General features: G+C 41.1%; 1 protein-coding gene across 1 annotated transcript in view; it reads right to left on the bottom strand.

Annotated features, from left to right (window-relative positions):
- syngap1b (synaptic Ras GTPase activating protein 1b) overlaps positions 1 to 21,570 on the bottom strand; it is a 96,412-nt gene that overhangs the window by 33,664 nt on the left and 41,178 nt on the right. Inside the window, exons 3-4 of the mRNA XM_040118012.1 lie at positions 8,519 to 8,610; positions 3,349 to 3,470 (exon numbers count right to left, since the gene is read on the bottom strand). Of these exons, the coding sequence (XP_039973946.1) occupies positions 3,349 to 3,470; positions 8,519 to 8,610 (214 nt within the window). The remainder of the gene's footprint in view (positions 1 to 3,348; positions 3,471 to 8,518; positions 8,611 to 21,570) is intronic.

Genomic DNA, 21,570 nt, shown 5'->3' on the forward strand with positions numbered 1-21,570 from the left:
TAGTTGCAGCCCTAGATATGTTTAACTAACATTACAGTAAAGAGACGCTAATTAAAGTCAATACTTCTGACAAATCAATCGGCAACAATTTGGATGATTGATTATTCTTCTCATTGTTCAAGCAGAGATGTCAAACCTTGGCCGGTTCCAGACACATGAAGAAGTCACATCGGGCTGAACATTTTCGACTTTTTTCTGACTTTTATAGACTACACCAGTAACACTTGACAATCATTATTTCAAGAAATTGAGAACAGCAAAACATTAATAGATAATGAAACCCTAGCTGCAACCCTGTACTGTATGTTAGAGAGTCCAATTTGAGGAGCTTAAGAAGGATAACAAAAGGAGCAAAAGGCTTCTTCATCAAAAAGGTTTGACTAATGTTGATGAAAGGCTATTTGAGGTAGGTTTTGGACTGTTTGTTGGACAAAAAAAAAAATCTATATCAGAAGACATCACACCTGGCTGTGGGAAATTGTGACGGGCCCTTTTCATTATTTTGTGACATTTTAGAGGCTCAACGATGAATCGAATAATTTAAAAAGTAATCAACAGGTTAATTGAAAATGAGAATATAATTATTTTTTATCATCCTTAAATATAAATTTGCATTTACTGTCCGCTGCCAAATGGGCTGGGAAGAACACTTTTTTACATCACCTTTGGCTCTGAGAAACTCTGACAGTTTTTTCCCCACTATTTTTTAACATTACAGACTTACCAATTAATTGATTAATTGAGAAAAGTAATCAAAAGATTAACCAGTAATAAAACATAGAGAGTGGTACACTTTGTAGAACCGAAAACGCTCTCAAGTGCATTTACGTCATCACGGGACATGATTTATGTATATTTATGTTCGACATAGGAGCTGCATGACAGAGTGGCCTACAGTACCGTATGGGAGGGAACTCCAATGACCAGTCACTCAAAAGTAATTTTCGAAAAACAACGTGTACAACTATATACAACTGCAGGGTTTAGAGCCTGTTTGGGAGCTCTGAGGCACGTTTATGGCTGCATGAATTTCAATCCTTGCTGAAAAAGAGGGCATGTGTTCTCAGCAAACCCTCTCCGGATAAATAAAGATTTAAAAAAAGAAAAAGAAAAAGGGAATAATAATGAACAGAGCTGCAGATGTTCACTGACACCCCTGACAGAAAACATCCAGAGAAAACCAGGAGCTGTGAAAACGGATATCAGCCTCGAGGGCCTTGGCAAACAACCTCAACTTCACAAGCCTCTTGACTTTTTTGTCCGTCGTGCGTCTCCTCAGACCAACCGGGGATAATAGACACCCACAACCCTCCCAGATGAATAAATCATGTGGAAACGCACGTTGGCAGACACCTGGCTCAGAAAAGGTTTCGGCGCCCTCCTGAGTGCACGTTTGCCCTGTTTTTAGGATTGTGAAGATGACCTTGTTCACATCTGAAGCTTGAGTTGGTCTCGGCTGTAGCTGTCCAGTGGGAGCTTATAGATAAACTGAATGCACAAAGCTAGAGCTGAAACTATTAGTCAGTGAGTGGATCAAGAGGAAACTAATCAGCTGCTTTTTTAGTATTTTATTAAATTTTATAGAACTAACAAATAATCAATTAATCAAGAAAATAATCAGCAGATGAAGAGATAATGATAATATTTGTTACTTGTAGTCTTAGACCAAATACTAAGGACAGCTCCTTGTCTAATGAAGTACTGTTTACCAAGTGGGTGAATTTAGGTAAAAAACATCCATCATGTTTTGTTTTTGTGCAAACAAAGCTAAAACTCAATGAAGAAAGTTAACAAAAATTAGAAATAATACACAAGGTTCATGTCACATTTGATCCTAAAAGTTAAACAGCTAGATAACATTACTTGAATCATGAGGTATCTTCTTTCATTTATGCCCTTTTTTCTTCCGCAAAATAAAAACTTTCCCGTACAAACTTCTGCCAAATCAATGTTCGGCACTCTGAAGAATTTATTCCCCCGAAAATTAGCTGCGTACCTCTTGTGCTGCTGTCCCTGAAGAATGCCAGCGCTGCTAGAGCCATGTACGTGATACAGAGCAGAGGAGGTATAATTAAGCAAATCTCCAACTGACTTATTATGGTCTGTACAGCCGCCATATGGCTGTCTGCTGGTTGCCATGGAAAGAGCGGGGATGTATTTTCATCTCCGTGGTAGAGAAACAGCAATGGTGCTGAGTGTTTTAATTGTAAGTGACACTGCAATGGGACATGAGTGTGTGATAAAGAACAATTCATGTCAATGATAGACCTTGAGAGTGAGAGAGTGACAGATAGAGACAGATATAAAGATGGAAAGAAATAAATAGAAACAGACAGATAAAGATAGAGAGAGATTGAGTTAGGGATAGATGATGCAGAGACAGATACTGTAGCTAGAGATGGATGGATGGATGGATGGATGGATGGATGGATGGATGGATGGATGGATGGATGGATGGATGGATGGATGGATGGATAGATAGATAGATAGATAGATAGATAGATAGATAGATAGATAGATAGATAGATAGATAGATAGATAGATGGATGGATGGATGGATGGATGGATGGATGGATGGATGGATGGATGGATGGATGGATAGATATTCGTCTTCTACTACGGAGGACACCAGGGCCCATAACCCCAACTGGAAACCGTCCAGGTCAAAACCGAAATCCACCAATGATTTGGACCTCAACATTATCACATCAAACCTCTGAGAATTCATCCACCTTCCTCCTCCTGCTCGCATACAGAGGGAGGGACACACAGGTAGATTTATATAGAGATGGGGATAAAGAGAAATAGACAGACACAGAGATCCCCGCAGGCCAGACCCCCGCATGCACGGCTTGACAACCTGGATATGTCACCAATCTATCACCGGGATCCATGATATAACATTCAACTATAAAATGCTATAATCTTGAATTTTTCCTACAACTTCCTGGAAAACAGCAGTCTTTTATTAGTAAACACACTTCTGGAGCTAACTCAATAATATCGTAGCAAATTTTTGTGCAGCCGCCCCCTCATCTAATAAAACCTGCATTTTTTTCCTAACTGATACTGATTCAGAATTGGTTTTAAATGACCACTAACCGCGTTACGCCCCATCACAACCTCCTGTTTCAATCAGACAGATGCTGTAGATTGTATAAGTAGATGGAAAAGGGAATTGTTTGAGATGCCTTAAAATGCATTACACAAACACACTGGGAGAAACAGGCCATAAACAGATTTCATACATAAATGCAGCTGCGCAGTGCAGGGCCGAAGAGGGCCCGAAACAGCAGATTAATCCACATCTGAATGCTTGAAATCACTCACACACACTCAGTCACTGACCTGTCTTGGTCGGCACTGCGGAAGCGGGGGAGGATCATGTGGCGGAAACTGCTGGTTCGGTCCAGTTTGGGCTGACTCTTAGCCCTCTTGATCGAGCCCTTCAACCTTCTACTGAGGAAACTCTGGAACGGGTGGAGGAGGAGGAGAGCAACAACAAGGGGCAAACGGATGGAAAAGTAGAGGGAGGATGTGCATGACGCGGGGCAACAGAGATGGACAAGTGGTCGGTGTGAGAGGGAAAAGATGAGTGGTTGAGTGGCGAAGAGCGGACAGAGGAGTCAGGTGTGGATTGAAGGGGAAGGTTGACGAGTACGGTTACAAAATGAACACAGAATTCCCATGAGTTCAGTGTGGTTTGTGTCAGATGTGTTTAAGTTAACAACGAAATCAGATGAAGACACACACAAATGAGACACATGATGCGTGATGGGGGAGAACACAAGGTATAATTTATTATCAGCAAGAAAACACACACCTACACATGTCCACAGAGAACTGCAGTGTCCAAACAGATCCTGTGGTGGGCAGTGGTGTGCCACACAGTCCAAACACAAGAGCAGCAGCACAAGTCTCACACAGGGCTGCAGTTTGCCCTACATGAGCTCATTTACATGATCAAAAAAAAATAAAAAAAAAAAATCGCACAGTCTCAGACACAGGAAATTGTTCACCGATAAGCCAGAACACGACATGGGGCCTGGTCCAACACCCACACTTGCGGTATTTGCGAGTAGTCAAGTGCCTGCTTGAGTGACGTATTTCCGGCTAGTGCCTCAGACATGCAGGAGTTTATCGGAGCTCACTGGCACACATTTGATTAATCGGGACACTCACGCAAATAGAAGTCCTATATATGGCACAATCCAGCTCAGAAGGTTTCAGGGAACAAATAAGTAAGATCGGCTCTACAGTGTACGGTGGCTGAGAGGACTAATGCAGTCAATGAAGCAGTTTAGATCAAGTTATCCAGAAACACGTAGATCTACTGTCTGTAAATATGAGCCCTAACGTGACATTATTCTGAAAGTTTTCTGTTTTTAAGGATGGTGCATATTTCTCAGAATCTTTGATAAAAGGATGTGATATTTAACATTTATCTTGACGCTATCAGTTTTGTGTTATTATTCTTATCTATCTAATGGAGAATAGCGTCATTTTGTAGTGTTTGGACACAATTATTGTTAATGCTGAATCCAACATGTCATAAACCTAAAACTTCTTCCCGTTTGCTGGTTCTAAAACCAACTTATGGTGGCCAACAACCGGACTCTTGTGGAGCGGTAGACCGTGGTGAGCTGAGGGATCCACTAAGCTCTGGATACTGCCTCAAGGGAGGCACCAGGAAAAGCGTGCATCGAATGCAGGTTAAGTGTACCGTGTGGACATTTGTGCGACGCGGGACACACCCACCTAGTACCTGGCGGTGCGTGACCCTGACCTTAACTGTGGCCAGTTCTTACTGCAGTGGCATTTTTCACAATGTTTTGACATTTTACGGACCAACTGATTAATCAATCGACACTAAAATCTGCAAAACATAGGTGAAATATCACCTGAAGTTTTTCTCTTTCTTATCTACCGCTCTGACTTCAGAAAGCTTCACCCGTTCAGCCCACAGGTGCATGCTGAAGACTCACGGTCGTATCATTTAAGTACCTATAGCATAAGAGCATTATTCAGCGGGAGAATGACTGGAGGGAAATGACACCTCGTCATCTGGCATGAGTCAAATGGCTTTGAAGCCTTTCATGAGGATATGACTAAAGACTTGGCTCCATCTGCTGGTTCCCAGCTAATAGCCTGCATGACTAAATGTGATTTGATTAGACGTTCCGTCTGACACTTTAAGTCTCAAAAAGTAAAAGTATTCAATAGAGAGCGAGAGAAAGTGAAAAAAGTCTGAATCACAATAAATCACAATAAAATGAGGTAACAGTGACAAAGGGGTGAGGATCAACTTCGTCTCCAGTGGCTACGTTTGCACGCACAAAATCGCTCTGCTGCTGGTTGGCTTTGGGTTCATTTCAGGCCAAAGGAGGTTTTCAGTGTCGTTTAGTGTTTCGGCTCATTTGCTGCTGTCCACATTTAGTAGCTGTATGTAATTAGATATTAGTTTTTAAAACATTTATTATCAAACTCGGCTTAAAATATACTGCTGTCTGGGCTAGGAAAGAAGCTCAAAATGACCAGTGGTGCAGTGGTGTCTCGGTAGGTGGGTATACTGTGGCTTCTTCTAGGCAGCATGGATCAACACCAGTGGTGCAGTGTAACAAAATACATTTACTCAGGTACTTGTACAGTACTTCACTTGAGTATTTCATACTACTTCATACTTTTACCCCACTATAATTTAGAGGAACATATTGTACTTTTTACTCTGCTACGTTTATGTTACGGACTACAACTACGACAGTAAAATGCTACTTAAATTAATGCATCAGCTATAATGATCCAAATTTTCAATGCAGTAGAGCTGCAAGAATAAGTTGATCAATCAATTAGTTGATCAACAGAAAATGAACCAACAACTATTTTGACTGCTGTTTCGGATTTGATGCTTTTCTTTGTCACAGATTAAAGTCAATATCTTTGACATTTTGTCTGTTGGTCGGACAAAATAAGACGTCTGAAGAAGTCACCTTGGACTGTGGGAAAGGAAACTGGCACTGTCCAACAATGACACTGCCTGTGTCATTGTTGTCACACAGCTTTTCTTCTTTTTTTAGGTTGTTGACTTAGTTTAATAAAGTGCTCTGGTTTGCTCAGTTCCTATTTGTCGTTGTCTGTGCCCGATTAGCTAGCTTCTGGTGTTTTAACCATACCCATCCATTTCGCTGACGCCTCGAATGTAGCTTGCACTTAATGGAACGACAGCAAGCGAAGAGACATTTGTTCTCCAAGTTAGTCCGTAAGAAAGTGCTTCTCTTCAGGCTCGGTGAAGTTTTACAGGAGTACTTTTGTTGCCCGCGAGGAGCCATTACCTCAAAGACTAAAGTCAGGGATCAAAAGTCTCCTGTAAGCAGTTAATACCACAGCTTACATGAAAGACTGTGACACGATCGGCTGCAGTCTTGACTGTAAAAGTGTGCACTGATAAGAATTTGCGGCTGTTATGTTTTTCTTTCGGGATTCTTTCTTAAGATTTCTATTTCTTCCCCGTACGTGTCAGGTGTTTGACAGTAAGGTGTATGGAATTGACAAAGCCTGTCTATTTCTATTGAAAAGGTTTGTCTGCAGTCTGAGTTTTCACTGTGACCCTCTGCCCTCCTGCTTCAGGCTTGCTCATCCTATCAGAGAACCTGAAATATTGTTATGAAAACACTCATCTCTGCCACTATGAATTAATGATGGCACACGAAAAACTTTGACCGAGCCAAACCGAGTTTTCACATTTACACTAATGGATTTTCCGGCTCCTGCAATTTTCAAGTCTGTGGATGCTGTTTTACATATTGCAGCAGCGAATGGGCAGCAAATAGCTCCCTCTGAGGAGAGGAAAACGAGGCCTGCTACATTTCCAGCTACAGAGAAAGTGTGCAAACACCGGCAGAAATAATGGAAAGGAGATGGCCAACACAGACCACTAGCACAAACTTAATAAGACACCAGTCTATCCTTGAAGCCCCTTTATGTGCACGTTTGATACCTTGTGATTGAATCACTGTGACTAAAACAATAAACAGATTATTTTTGTCCACATACAGAACACGTGTCACTGTCAGCTCCTCTCTCCCTCTTTGACTAAGGTTGTTTCTACTTTTAAAATGAGACATGAAGACCCCAGATGTTTTAGTATTGCTTGTCTTTTGTTGACATTGAAGAATAATACCAGGTGTTTAATAGTGTTGAATTCACACTTCACAGTTAACCGTCAGCAGTGCTCCTGTTTTACTAACTGGAACTTATCTGTCCTGTCAGGCATCCGCTAGTTTGGATTCATTTCTATGTGAGATGAAACTCTGTTATCAGATGCTTGAAACTTGGTTGAGTTGTGTGTTTCATCACAGTGAGCATCACGAATGCATTAACTTTAGCTTCTTTATTACAATATTTAATAATAATAACAGTAATTCTAATAATAATTATAATATAAAGCACTAAAAAACAGTTACAAAGTGCTTTACGACACCAAAAATTAATAAATAAATGGTTAATAATTAATTTGGCCTTTTTATTTGTATTTTTTCAGTTTTTTTTTTTGTCTTTGATTGTATGTTCAAATGTCTTTTCTGCTCTGATTTTCTTGTTTGTTTTGTCTTGTCTGCTTGATGCTAATGCTGAATTTGAGAGTTTTATGTTTTGGGGGGGATTTAGCCTCCCTCCAACCCCTGTACATATCCATGAAGTTCTATTATTTTATGTACGTTATGGTTATATTTTGATTCTGCAAAAAAAAAATTAACAAAATGTAAAAAATAAATCTGCCCTTCAAGTGCATTACCACACAATGATGAAGTAACTCTGACAAAACATCCATGCAGATTAATGTGTTCCATTACACCACTCAAGTACATTTCTAGAGTCCACTGATTGATTTTAATACTGTTGGGAAATGAATTGACCAGTGGTTGCCATAAAAGGTAGGAAAAACACACAAAACACAAAACTGAAAAGCGTGAGATGTTCCCATGTTTCCATACTACGCTACACTGTATACACAAGCCTATTCACTCTGGTAAGCTGTTTACACCTGTAACCAAAACCTGGTTATATGAATATTTGCAGTACATGTAAACGTAGCCAGTGTCTCTGTTTCTGCTATGTTTGTGTGACATACCTCAACAGGGGGCAGTGGTGCAATAAACGTTCCTCCCGCCACTGGACTCGAACCGGCAGCCCTCCAGTCTCCGCCCCAGTACGAGAAGGGGGGGGAGGAGGAGGCAGCAGGCGAGTGGGGCAGGGTGAAGGACAGGGAGGGGGAGAGGGGCAGCGAGTGGGGCAAGGGGGGCGTGCCTGGCCCTTTCTTGGAGCCCTTTTGCTGCTGCTGGTGCTGCTGCTGGCACGAGGCGAAGGAAGGGGAGACGGCCAGGGAGAGGGGGAAAGGGTGAGGCGGGGTGCCACTGGCCCGGCGGCCACAGGTGTGCGGCGGGCCGAGGGCGGGAGGAGGAAGGAGGGACAGCGAGAGGGACGGTGGCAGCGAGCGAGGCCGGGAACAGAGGGGGTTACTCACGGATTGTCGGAAGGGTTGAAGGGGGGCAGTGGGAGGGACCTCCATGCTGGGCTGCTTCCCGGTGGCTATGCTCTTCCGTCGGGTGCGATGATCTGAGAGAGAGAGAGATAGGGAGAGAGAGAGGATGTCGCCAGGTAAGACACTATTAGACATCATCACAAGGGATACATCAAAGTTAAAATGAGGATAGGACCAAAAGTGCAACCATTGACAAAGGCAGAGTGAGAAGATGTGTGGAGAGAAAGATGGGGCCCATTGTGGAAATACACAGCTACGGGAGAGCTGTTATTAACAGTCTGCCTGAAGAAAAGAAGGAGAGTAGTGAAAGAATATGAGCGGTAGATAGAGGTCAAAGGTGAGCAAGGCAGAAATAAAACCATGCAGGGATACACCCATCCCCCTGCAGTGATGCTTCTACTGCTACACACACACGTAAACTCAAACACACCTTCATCCCAGGAGGGGAAGGGATTGATAAAGGGGGCGAGAGACTATTGAAGAGATAGATTTTTTTGTCTGGACGTCAGATGAGGCGAATTTTAACAGTCTGCATGTTGAAGGGAGGGGGGAGGGGAGGGACTGGGAGATGCATTGATAGAGAGGAGTAGGCATTAAACAAACAAAGTACTTATTGACTTCCGTCGCCGAGTCGGTGCCTAATGCTCTGTATTGGACAGTAAGGGAATAAACTCCTGTCCTACGCTTGATGGATGACAAAGAGAGTGCAAATGAACAGTTAGAGAACAGAAAACAGAACAAAGGAGGTCGGTTAACCTGGCTGGCCTGCTTACCCACTGCAGCACCAACGTGAATGTCGAATGCGTATGCCTCTTTTTGGTCAGTGCGTCTTCCACTTCCCCAACCCTGTCATTCTTCCACCAAATGTCGACTAAACGCATGAAAACGTCAGTACTGGATGTCTCTCTCCACACCAGTGTTCTCAAGCTAAATTCCTCTACATGCATTGGGTGATGGAAGTGACTTTAAAAAGAAAAAACACCACAGAAGGCCTTCACGTTTCACAGAATAGAGTCACAAATCTCACTGAATGTCTATAAATCAATAAATGGTTTGGCCGCAAAACACAACTCTGACTTGCTTGTACAATAGAGAAAGCGCAAGACCTCATCGTAGATTACTGATGCTTTATTTGGTTAACATGCGACTCACTTATGAGACAAAGGAGCAGAGGATCTAAGGTGCCTAACTCTGACGGCCTTTAACAGTAGGCTTGAAAGAGTATTCCACTGATTTAACTATATTATTCTCCACTGCCTCGTTGTTCTTGTTCTTTTCTGACTTTATTAGTTTTTATTCCAAATGTCTGCCTTTAAATGTGTATATATGTGTGTATACAGTATATCTATTTTCTTCAATGTTTTCTAAGTATGTCTTCAATGTGTAGCACTTTGAATTTGTCTTTCTAAACAAAATATATAATTTATCTTTAAATCTTCTGTTTAAGGTCTTAATTTCTTGCATGTGAACAACTTTGAAGCTGCCTCACTCTTGTGGTAGTTGTGCTACATAAATACATTTGCTTTAATGCACTATAGCTAACAATACTGCATACTCTTATACTGTATGTTGAATGTAATGTTGAAATGTAATGCCCTGACACTGAATTTGAAGTCCTTTGTCCCGTGTTAGTATGTTTATTTGTTTGTTAGTACACAAATCTGAAGTTCAATCAACTAATGAAGCATTTCTTGGGGCAATATACTGATATAGGGCCTAAATGCCTTTTCATCAAATATCTCATTCGCACATTTTACTTGTTTAATTTCTCAGTAATATATATTGCCTATTTATTCTTCGGTTTAAAAGCAGTACGCCGCTGAAAGGGAACAGGAGGAGAGTGTTGAGGATCGGGGCTTTAAAACTAATGTAATTGTAAGGGTTTACCATGTCCACCATCTTAGCTTGGTGTGTTAGCATGCTAACATTTGCTAAGTAGCACTAAACACAAAGTACATTTGAAGCTAATCCAAATGTCATTAGTTTTACAGGTATTTGGTCATAAACCAAGCTACTGGAAAAATTAAAAATTCCACCTGATGATGACACAAGATGCGACGTTAAGGAATCACCAAAATAATTACAATTAATTCTGAGGGGAACATGAATTTCATTACAATCCATTCAATACTCGCTGAGATACTTGACTCGGAGCCACAAATGTCAACCTCGTGGTGGTGCTAGAAGAAAATTCAGTGGATCACTAGGCTTCAGCCTTTGCAGGGCTTGGTTGTGCAACATTTCATGGCAATACATGCAATAGTTGTTGAGATATTTCAGTGTGGACCAAAGTGGTGGAACGACCGACGGACTGACATTGCCCTCCGTGGAGCCAACATGACTAAAAAAGGACTACAACTCTAATTTTTGCCTGGACAGCCTCACCCACAGTGAAGATATAAAGTTATGAGAAGCCAGCCACATGTGGCACATCTCCTCCAGATAAGGGACTAACCAATCCCTCCGCTAATAAAGCCAGAGTGACCACCTGTGTAGATCCCCTGCTTAGATAATCATGTTTATTGTCTCTAAACTACAGCAGGGTGTCAAAGCCTACTTAACATCTCCGCATGTCTTGTTTGTTTCTTGTTTTCTTCATCTTCATCTCTCCGTTTTTTCCTTTTCTTTCCGTGCACGGCCCTCTCGAAGAAAAATGGTCAACATAACCCCGATGCAAAGCATAAATTGGTTACATTTGCTTGTTTGCTCTTATTTCTTGTCGATTTCCCCCCAGTATTTCAGCCTATCGCACTCTGACTCTTCATGTTGATCATGCTATCTAACTCTGCTCTTTTCCTCAGCTCTCTCCCTCTCTCAGCATCTTCTGTCACAATCACACTAATACTCAGACATACACACAGACACACACACACACACACACACACACACACCTCCTCTCTCCCACGCAGCTATTTTACATTCAAATAGTGCATTTATCCCTCTGCCTCCCTTCAGCCCGATCTCTCTCCTCTCTCTCATTTTCTTTCTCCTCCTTGCACACTCTTCTTCTTTTTATATTGTCCTCTTGTTCCCTCTCTTTCTAATATGTGTGGCATCTAGAAACCCTCCATTTTCTCCATACTTACCTTTTATCTGTATTCCCCTTCTATCCTCATCTCCTCTCTCCTTCCACTCTTTCATTTACCAGTCCAAATGGCAATCTTTTCACTGCGAGCCTTCTGTCTGCAATCCTAACATTTTCTCAAAAGCACACAAGAAGGAAAAAAGATGGCCACAAAGGTGTTTGTCACCCAGCCGAGACATCAAACCATGCCAGTGTCTCTTTGCCCAAATCCAGACCTTCAAAACTCCAAGATGAAACTCTGTAGGCTGGATGGCTGACTAGTGGAGGAATCTGAGAGAGTAAATTAAATCTGAGAAAAGCGAGGGACCTTACATGAAAAGGTTGCTGACAAATCGCAGGAGAGATGAAGACTCAACATCTAGCTCCAAAAAAAGGTGTCGGGAGCATGTTTGACAGGTGATTCTAATTGTAAGAAAAGTCAGTTAATTTTTGATCTCTTCAAAATTGCGTTTTGTAAGAGGGTTGCATAATGGCAAACTTTTCCACTTGAAAAAAACTGAAACCTAAGCTTACAGGATGTCTGTCACAAAAATGAAAGAAAATGACACAGTTGGTACCCGCTGCATTTTCAAGAATTTTAAGTTACTTATTGGCCTAACTGTTTGAGGAATTGATCCTCCTTAGTTGGAGATACTCAGTGAGTTTCTGCTCATGAACTTTTTTTCAAATATTCTTCGTTAATCTTATGTGGCTGCTATCACTGGTTCACAGTAGTGCTAAGGTGTTAGTTTCTTAGTTTCTTCTTACTTAGTACAGTTTCTTAGGTGTTTCTCTTACTCTGCAAGATGTGTTAATTGGAGGCAATTACCATGGGTGATGCCCTGTACGACTGGAGGTTATTCCATCATTATGTATGCATCATAAGTGCAGCCATCTCAATTAAAAGGCATCAGAACAGTGATAGCAAGATCCACTTCACAATGTATTGTGTTTCCCAAACTAATTATTCTCCTCTGGAGGAGCAGGTTGTGCCAAGGAGAGAATGGTGATTTAGGACTCAAATGGCATCAGTCTTATGGTAAGAAAACCAAAGTTTTGGCCATTTCTGTGGGTTTAGCTATAGACAGTGAGATTAGTAAAACAGCAGTTTGTGAATTGGTGTACTATCGTAACCCTTAGGGTGATTTAAAAAAACAAACAAAAAACCTTGGTCTTTTTGGAGCCAATTTGGAGTCGTAAGATTCAGAGAGAGCACATGCTTTATTACATCCTCCAATGGAGGGATTCATAGGGGTGGGAGTCTTGATTTCTGTTGGAAATCAACCAAGTCTTCTGTACTTTTTGTTTTCCCTCAAAAAGTACAGAAAGTGTACTACTTTTTCTATAGTTTAATGGATGTGATATGACTAACCATGAAGGCTACCCCATGAATGTCGAAGATTTGAATAATCGATCGGGAAGCCCCCTGAGTTGAATCTCTTCTTTTTCGCTGCGTCGTAATCCACGCCACGAAATCTGATATTTTCACATCAAAGATGATACTTCTAAACTCTAAACTTGTCGTGTCTTGTATTCTTGTAGATAAAACCCGAGAGTTCACATGTAGGCTGTTATAGGAGTTTAGTGTGGGGCGGCTGTCCTGCAGGTGTGCTGGACTGTACTGTAACTGTGCAGCCATGCATAATATATTTCCTATTATCATAGGTAAGTTGTACTGAAGCAAAAACATCGACAACAATGTTGAGTATTTATAAAAACAAAGAAAAATAGGAACCACAAGCACATGGCAATATATTCACCCTAAAGTTTCAACTAAGAGTCGACTTGGAAGATTCTGATTTAGGTACATGAAAATAGCCAACAGCCATGCAGAAATAAGAAGTCATGTTATCAATGCTGTTTTGCTGTGATTTGATGGATAAATGAAGTTGAACGTTAAGGGAAAAACAAAGTCACAGTATATTGTTAAATTATCAAGTGATCTGTATCCAATAAAACAGAACTTTTCACAAGTAATAAACTGTCTTACTAAGCATTATGTTTATAAAGAGCCACTTGCAGCAGATTGTGTTCCCATTATATTTCATTCAGAAATTGCTGAGCAAGAACCCCCTGCGCCATGTAAGCATTTACTTTGTTAATCTCCAAAGAGACTCTGCAGCAGTGTTGGGATTTAAATGCAGTTTGACCTCCAGAACATGGTATTTGTAGATTCGGCCAGTAAAAAAACGCAGTGTGTGTTTTCATTCTGATCCCCCTGTATTTACCCGAGCATGGGGAAGAAATCTGAATGGGGCATACCACTCCCTTTGCTGTAATTCATAGGACTGGCCACAGAGGGCCTGCCCCGTTGTCTTGCAGTATACACTGTATAAATTATGACAATTTAAAGGCACCTAGGACTACAACACAATGGCTTAGAGAGAGAGCTCAAGGAGCCAGTGTAAAAGTCCTGCTCCTTCATCCGTGTAACCATGCATCCTGCATTAATACTGCTTATTATCACTTACATGTAGTGCAAACTTCCTATAAAAAAAATGCGTAACATGATTGTTAGCCTGATGTAACAAGCTGCATTAAGTGCTTGTTATTCATTAATTATCTAACTACAAAGTAATCTGTTCAAGTATATTATTTATTCATTTATTGCTTTATTTAATAGGGAAAGTGTAAGTTACTAAATATTGCTGAAAATGCCCAAAGGGCTATTTTTCATCTGTAGTCCCTGGACAGATGTTACATAAAGTAATCATCCTAAAAAAGGAATGTGAGGTGAAAATTAAAGCAGCTCTTGAAATAGTTTATGCAAAGGCAGAGAAATAATAAAAATGGAATATTATTGTTGCCAAAGATACACATAAAAATGATTCAACGTGATAACTTACTCAAGATCAAATTTGCAAAATAATCTATTTATCTGTATGTACAGGTCATTCAATATCTCTAATAGTTCAAGGATTAATCTGTTGATTGAGACCATGACTAAGGTTAAATTTAGCAAGTTAACCTTTAATTAAGATTGGGGTTTTTTTTTAAGAATAAAGGATTCATTACTAAAATTTGTCAAGCAAGAACAAACACAGTAAAATGGGAAATTAGGTTTGTGTCTTAAATAAAATTTTATTGAATGAAAAACCGTGATATATTTCTTAAAACCTTGCCCTCTCCCATTGATCCCAAGAAAGCCCAGGATTTCTCCCTGCATTTTGTCCCACCTAAACACCTAGCTTCTAAAGGAAGTGAATCAAAATGAAGATACGGCCGAACTTCAGAGGATAAGATAGAACTTTAAGGAAACACTCTGCTCTCAAAATGTGATTTTACTACAACAATAAGTTAACAGCTGAGCAACCAGTAATGATCACTATCATTATTTCCTTCTCGACAGCTGGACTCACAATCAACAACCAACATTAGCTCCCAGGGTTGAACATCACCCTTTAATTTTTAATGTTGAACTAGTGCTGATGATTGCACCTGCTGACACTTTCTCTTCTTCAACAATAAAATACTTCAGAAAGAAAGTGGTTTCAGACACAATTGGGGACCTTGCCATTAAGGTACCTCCTGTTCATCTTAAAACCTAGTCTCAGTTTTTTGCCCTTAAAAGATTCTCAGAAATAGACGACACGGTGACTTGCACAAAGCCTTTGGACAAGATTTGAATCAAGAATTCATGGCTTGGATGCCTCCTATACTTTTCAACAAGCACCTGGATTAACGCCACATGCTACATTATCTATCATTTGGTAAGAGCAGGCGCTGAGAGCAGATTTCTCATTTTGGAAAATAGTACTCTTCAACTTGAATACTGACCAAAATTCAATTCTAAAACATAATACACCGTACCGGCCCCTTTTTCACTTAACATGCACAGAGTGGAGAAATGTGGGCGGCAGCATGTGCAAAGACTCACTCAGACTCAGAATCAGTGTATAAATCATTCGATCCATTCTTCATAGAAGGATGTGCGGTGGGTGGGATTAGCTGGGGGTATTGTGCGGTGACAAATTAAAACCAAAACAGGTGGCATGGTCATTGTATTTTTTGTCTTTTTTTTTTGTGTCTTTTTTTTTTTTTTCACAGCTGCGTTCTCACTTTCATGGCTGTCTAAATTAATCGAAGCCATTAAGCATTCCTTTTATTAAAGTGTTAACAAAAGCATCAGTCTGGAACGAAAAAGTCTGGATAGGCCCATTTGAATCTATTTCTCCCTCACTCTCATTTTGATCCCAACCCAAGCTCTGTGTTTTGTTGCCATGGCAACATTTATTTTTTTCCTGAAGTACTGTACATTTTAGCTTCAAATATACAACACTATGCAACAAGGCTCAGAATAGAGGAGGTGTTTGGAAACCGGTGCACACATTGGGATATATATGGGCTATAGCCATGTATCCATACCTAAACACACACAAACACACACACGCTCGCACACACACGCACGTGCACGCACGCACGCACGCACACACACAGACACAAACCCATACACACCAAGCAAAGGAATGCGTTGAGAAGACACCTGATAAATCACAGTAAATCATTTAAAAGCTTCATTAGTCTTTGGATCACTGCTGATGACTGACACGATGTGCTAATGAGTTTGATTATGAGCAGCATTGAAACGGAAAGTGTGAAGACGTCTGGAGACCTGTTTTTATTCACTTGTTGTACCTATTTTAAAATCCAATTATATAACTATTGTTTGGAGATGATGTAAAGGCTTGAAAAGTAAACTTGAAAAACGCAGCCAGACTGAGGCTTCAACATGTCATAGGAGGTTATGATTAAGTCTGGTTGGAGTCTTGCTGAAGGTAGATGCCCTTGTCTCTTTTATTTAGCCGGTTAATAAATCATCCATGTGCAGAAATAACATCGTTCAAGTTGCTCATTCTTAGTATTTTCATGTTGAAATGTTACTATTTCTTTTGGAGGGAGTCACTGATGACACAAAATGCCAATGATCCATAAGCATTCAAAATTTCAATTTACTGCTCACTACAGAGTAAACTATGGCGTGTCCATTATACAGTCCTGGTTGAAATCATTGGCACCCCTGAATTTTAAGTACAGAATTTATTATATCTTCAGAAATTAATGCAAATTAACTATTTTTGTATAATCAAAATAATTTAATAAAATGTCAAAGGTTACTGAAAAACAACAATAACAAAAAATAGCTTTCATGCAGTGAAATAAAAAATACAGACATAAAATGTTCACTTGACACAATTATTGGCTCCATTTCAATTAATTTAAATTAGTTCCTCAAACAAAATAAAAAACCAACAAGACTCACCTATGCTTAATTTTCTGTGTTCCCATGACCTGAATTGACCAATGAATGATGGTTTTACTGCATAAAAAGGCGCTGATTGTTTCCATTTTCCTTTTCACAATGGGAAAGAAAAGAGAGCTGTCTGAGAGCATCAGAAATGCTATTATCAATATAACAACTCCAAAGGCTACAAGGCAATCGCCAAAGACCTTGAAATCCCTGTTTCAAAAGTTCGTAATGTTATCAAGAAGTTTCACAGTAATAAATCTGTTAAGACGCCTCCAGGACGTGGAGCTAAGAAGACACTCAGCGAGAGAAGTCTGCGAAGGCTGATGTGGATTGTAGAAAAAAACACCACCCAAGACATCTAAAGAGCTTCAGGCTGATCTGGATCAATCTGGAAGGCTGGCTTCAGCCCGTACCATACACCGCACTCTAAACTAAGTAGGGCTCCATGGACCAAGGCCAAGGAGGACACTACTATTAACAGAAAGGCACAAAAAGGCAAGATTAATGTTTGCAAAAACTTTCACAGATAAGCCACAGTCTTTCTGGGATAATGTTCTATGGACAGTGAAACCAAAGTAGAGCTCTTTGGGGATGGAGTGCTTCAGTTTGTTTATAGGTGACAAAATGAAGCCCTTAAGGAAAATAACCGCCTACCTACAGTAAAGCATGGTGGAGGTTGTATCATGCTGTGGGGCCTGTGTTGCTGCCTCTGGTCCTGGAGGCACTGAATGTATCAAAGGACTGATGAAATCAGAAGATTACCAAGGAGCTTTAGAGCGAAATGTTATACCCAGTGTCAGAGTACTAGGTTTGAGGTGAAGGTCTTCAGTTATTCAGCAGAACAATGACCTGGAGAACGAGCACAGAAGAATGGTTGAAAAGGAAAAGATGGAGTGTTTTAAACTGGCCAGCAATGAGTCCTGACCTAAATCCCATTGAAAACCTTTGGCGCGAGCTGAAATCTGCCGATGCAGTGGCAGAAACTACCAGCAGAAAGGTTAAAGAAGCTTCTAGATTGCTACAAGAAATGTTTAGAGGCTGTCATTGTTGCCTAGCTTATCCAACCAAATATAAATGAAGGGTGCCGATAATTATATCTAGGGTAAATTCTGTGTCTGTATTATTTCACTATTATGCAAGCTTTGTTTTTTTTAATTTCCTGTGTTCAGCTGCCTTGGACATTTTATTAAAGTATTTTGATTATACAAGATTGTTTAATTTTCATTAAACAATTAAATTAAATTAAATTTTCATTTATTTCTGAAGTTATTCTGTAATTAAAATTCAGGGGAGCCAATAATTTTAACCAGGACTATATAGGTAGAAGTGAATGAGTGAGCGAGGACTTGATTTCAGACACAGCTAATGACATCTGATCCTCTGCTCCTGGTTTTATAAAAGTTCTTGTCATCTTGATTATGGACATACTGTGATCAGACCTCTTAAGAGTCCAAAAATCATAAATATTCATTTTACAATCCTACAAGCAGCAACTGCTCCGTGGCACTGACTGCTCATTGTATTGACTAATAATTTCTGCACCAGATCAGCATGTACATACAGAAACAAAACCTTACATACCATATTCAGTACAGCACGGTACACTACAGGCACATGTGCTCACGTGTGTTGACAACCACTTAATGTGTTCACATGTCAGTGTGGATGGCCATGTGCTAGGCAACATGTGAAATGCTGCACTTTTTCATTGTGAATGTAAATCTGATGTCAAGCTGAAAGCTGAAGAGGGAATGTGTGGGTGGCAATCGCTTCCAGCTTAGACCCTCTGAGAGAACTGAGAGAGAGACAGAGTTAAAAGAGTGGGAGGGAGGTATGTAGACACATATGAGTAAGAGGTTGGTTAAAAAAAAAACGGAAAAGGAGCGCAGTGTGTGTGGTGTGTGCGTGTGTGGGGGGGGCATTTGCGTAGGAGTATGAGGGACAGCGCAAGAGCAGGACTATATGGAGTGAAGTCAGGATGACAGAAAGAGCTGGATAGAGGAAAAAAGGAAGAGAGTGAAATGGAGGAAATGCATCTGGGGGAGTGGTAACAAGAGAGGGAGGGCGAGGGGGAGTTGCAATGAGGATGGGGGAGTTGGATGGAAAGAGGGAGGGAGCACAAGAGGCAGAGAAGGAGGCTGGAGAGGGAGTGGGTGTCTTAATAGCGCTGAAACGCTCAGGGCTTTTTGTATGTTTGCCTTTGTTATGATAGAAAGCTGGTTGGCTCCCTGTTTGCTTTTGATCCATGAACTGTGACTACAAATGCGGGGCAGTCTCTCCTGTACTTAAAGTATAATGCAGCAGCTACATCTGGGACTCTCATTACATAATTTCATGTATATACTGTATGTAGTCATGTGGCACTAGCGCTGCAAGGGGCTTGGGGTTTCATTCCCTGCAGTAGCTACGGTCGCAGAACATTTTTCAGTGATAACATTTTTTGGAAACATTTATCTGGACAGGCCTTGGTCCCTCGCTGAGCTGATGAAGCTTTGCAGTAGCTGTTCAAACCAATCTAAAAGAGCTAAATATGTGTGGATGTGGAGAAATACTGGCACAGAGCTGATGTTAAACACAGATAAATTGTGAAGCTTCAATCCTTCATACAACAGCAGCGGTGCAGCAGCATTTCTCTGGAAACCTTGACCTCTCTGTCAAAGTCAATCCTGCATCCTGAACAAATTACTAATGGACAGTATACAAACAGCTACAGTATGTTTCCATGAATGATACATGTGATTCATAGAGCCTGCAAGTTACCTGTGTCAGTATCCATTTACTGAGCTTCCATATTACTACATGTGAAGGGCTTTTGATGGTGATGCATGTACATAAAGCTGCAACTAATGAATACTTTCATTATTGATTTATCTGTCAGTTATTTTTACCACTGCGTCACAATTTAATCTATAAAATGCTTTACGCGAAAAATGCTCATCACAATTTCCCGGAGCACAAAGTGATACCTTCAAATTGATATTTCTGTCTGACCAACAGGCCAAAACCAAAAGATCTGTAATTTACAACCATGTAAGACCATGTAAGAGAAAAACTGCAAATCCTCACATTTGAGAAGCTTGGAACAGCAAATATTAGCATTTTTGCTTGATAATGATTAATGATTCTCCTCCGAGAATCGCCACCTTGACGTGGTGGAGGGGGTTTGTGTTGTCGGGGCCAACAGCCCCTGGGGTAGGGTCTCCCAAGGCAAATTAGTCCCAGGGAAGGGGCGAGACTAAGAGCAATTCATACGACCCTGACGGATGTTTTTTTTCAGAGATGCGTCACCTCACACAGACCAGGGAAACTGGGGCCCCATCCTTGAGCCAGACCTGGGAGGAGAGCTCGCCAGCAAGCATGTAGCTGCCAGGCCGTGACCCATGGGGCATGGCTGGGCACAGCCCGAAAAGAATTCCATAGGGTGGGAGCATAGGTGTGCTGAAACCCCCGGCATCATAACCTGATCCTAGGTACGTGGAATGTCACCTCTCTGGCATGGAAAGACCCGTAGTTTTTGCTGGAGGTGGAGCATTACCAACTAGATATAGTTGGTCTCAGCTCCACACATATGCGCTGGCTCTGGAACCAAACTCCTGAAGAGGGGCTAAACTCTATCCTTTTTCTGGAGTTGCCCAGGGTGTGAGGTACCAGGCCGGTGTGAGGATACTCAGGAGGCCCCGGCTGAGCCCTGCTATGTTTTCTTCAGCAGTAAGGCACAAGGTAGGGATGACAGTCGCCCTGAGATGCTGACGACCCTGGACATTGTTGGGCTGTCTTGGCTGACACACCTCTTCAGTGTCGCAGGAAGGTCAAGAACAGTGCCTGTGAATTGGCAGACCGGGGTGGTGGTTTCTATTTTTAAAAAGGGGGACCGGAGGGTATCACACTGCTCAAACTCCCCAGGAAAGCTGATGCCAGGGTGCTGGAAAGGAGGCTCCGACTGATTGTCGAACCTTTGCTCCAGGCAGAGCAATGCGGATCCCACCCTGGGCATGGAACAATAGACCAAGTCTTTAACCTTGCAAGGTTACTGGAGGGGTCATGGGACTTTCATCCAGTCTACACGTGTTTTGTGGACCTGGTGAAGACATACAAAATTGTCCCTTAGGGGTCTTATGAGGGGCCCTGGGATACTGGGGCCATTATTACGAGCCATCTGGCCGAAGGGCTGCAGTTAACTGCAGGACAGAGGGGACTAAATGTTGCATTGGTTTTGAGACAGCAATTTGTCTATGTATATGGAGAGTAAAACATTCTTCACCCCCCCCCCCCCCAACGTTATGCAAGTGCAATACTAAATTGCTGGAGTACGCTTTTATGCTATTAATCAGTTGTTGCTGATTTCTACTGACCAAATAATAACTTCAGCACTACCTATAAATGTTCGAAATGCCTTGCAAGCCCTGACTGGAAAAACCATATCAGGCTAGTCTAACATAGAAATAAACCCACTGATTTAAACAAGTCTAATCATCTCCGGTGTGAACGTTGCACAACAGCTAGAAAGTACAAAATGAAATACTCAAATGTACAGTTGAATGATGATTAAATTATTAAAAAATTCATTACTGTAACTGAGAACTAGAAAAAAATGACACAGATTGAGAAAGAAGCACAGGCCAAGAGTCCATTCATGATACATTTTGACTGCTGATCACAAGTTTCTCCTCTCTACATGAACAGTATGAGCCAAGTTGGCTGATAAATAAAATTCTGGACAAT

This window comes from Xiphias gladius, chromosome 22, assembly GCF_016859285.1.
Source record: "Xiphias gladius isolate SHS-SW01 ecotype Sanya breed wild chromosome 22, ASM1685928v1, whole genome shotgun sequence".
Classification (NCBI taxonomy): Eukaryota; Metazoa; Chordata; class Actinopteri; order Istiophoriformes; family Xiphiidae; genus Xiphias; species Xiphias gladius.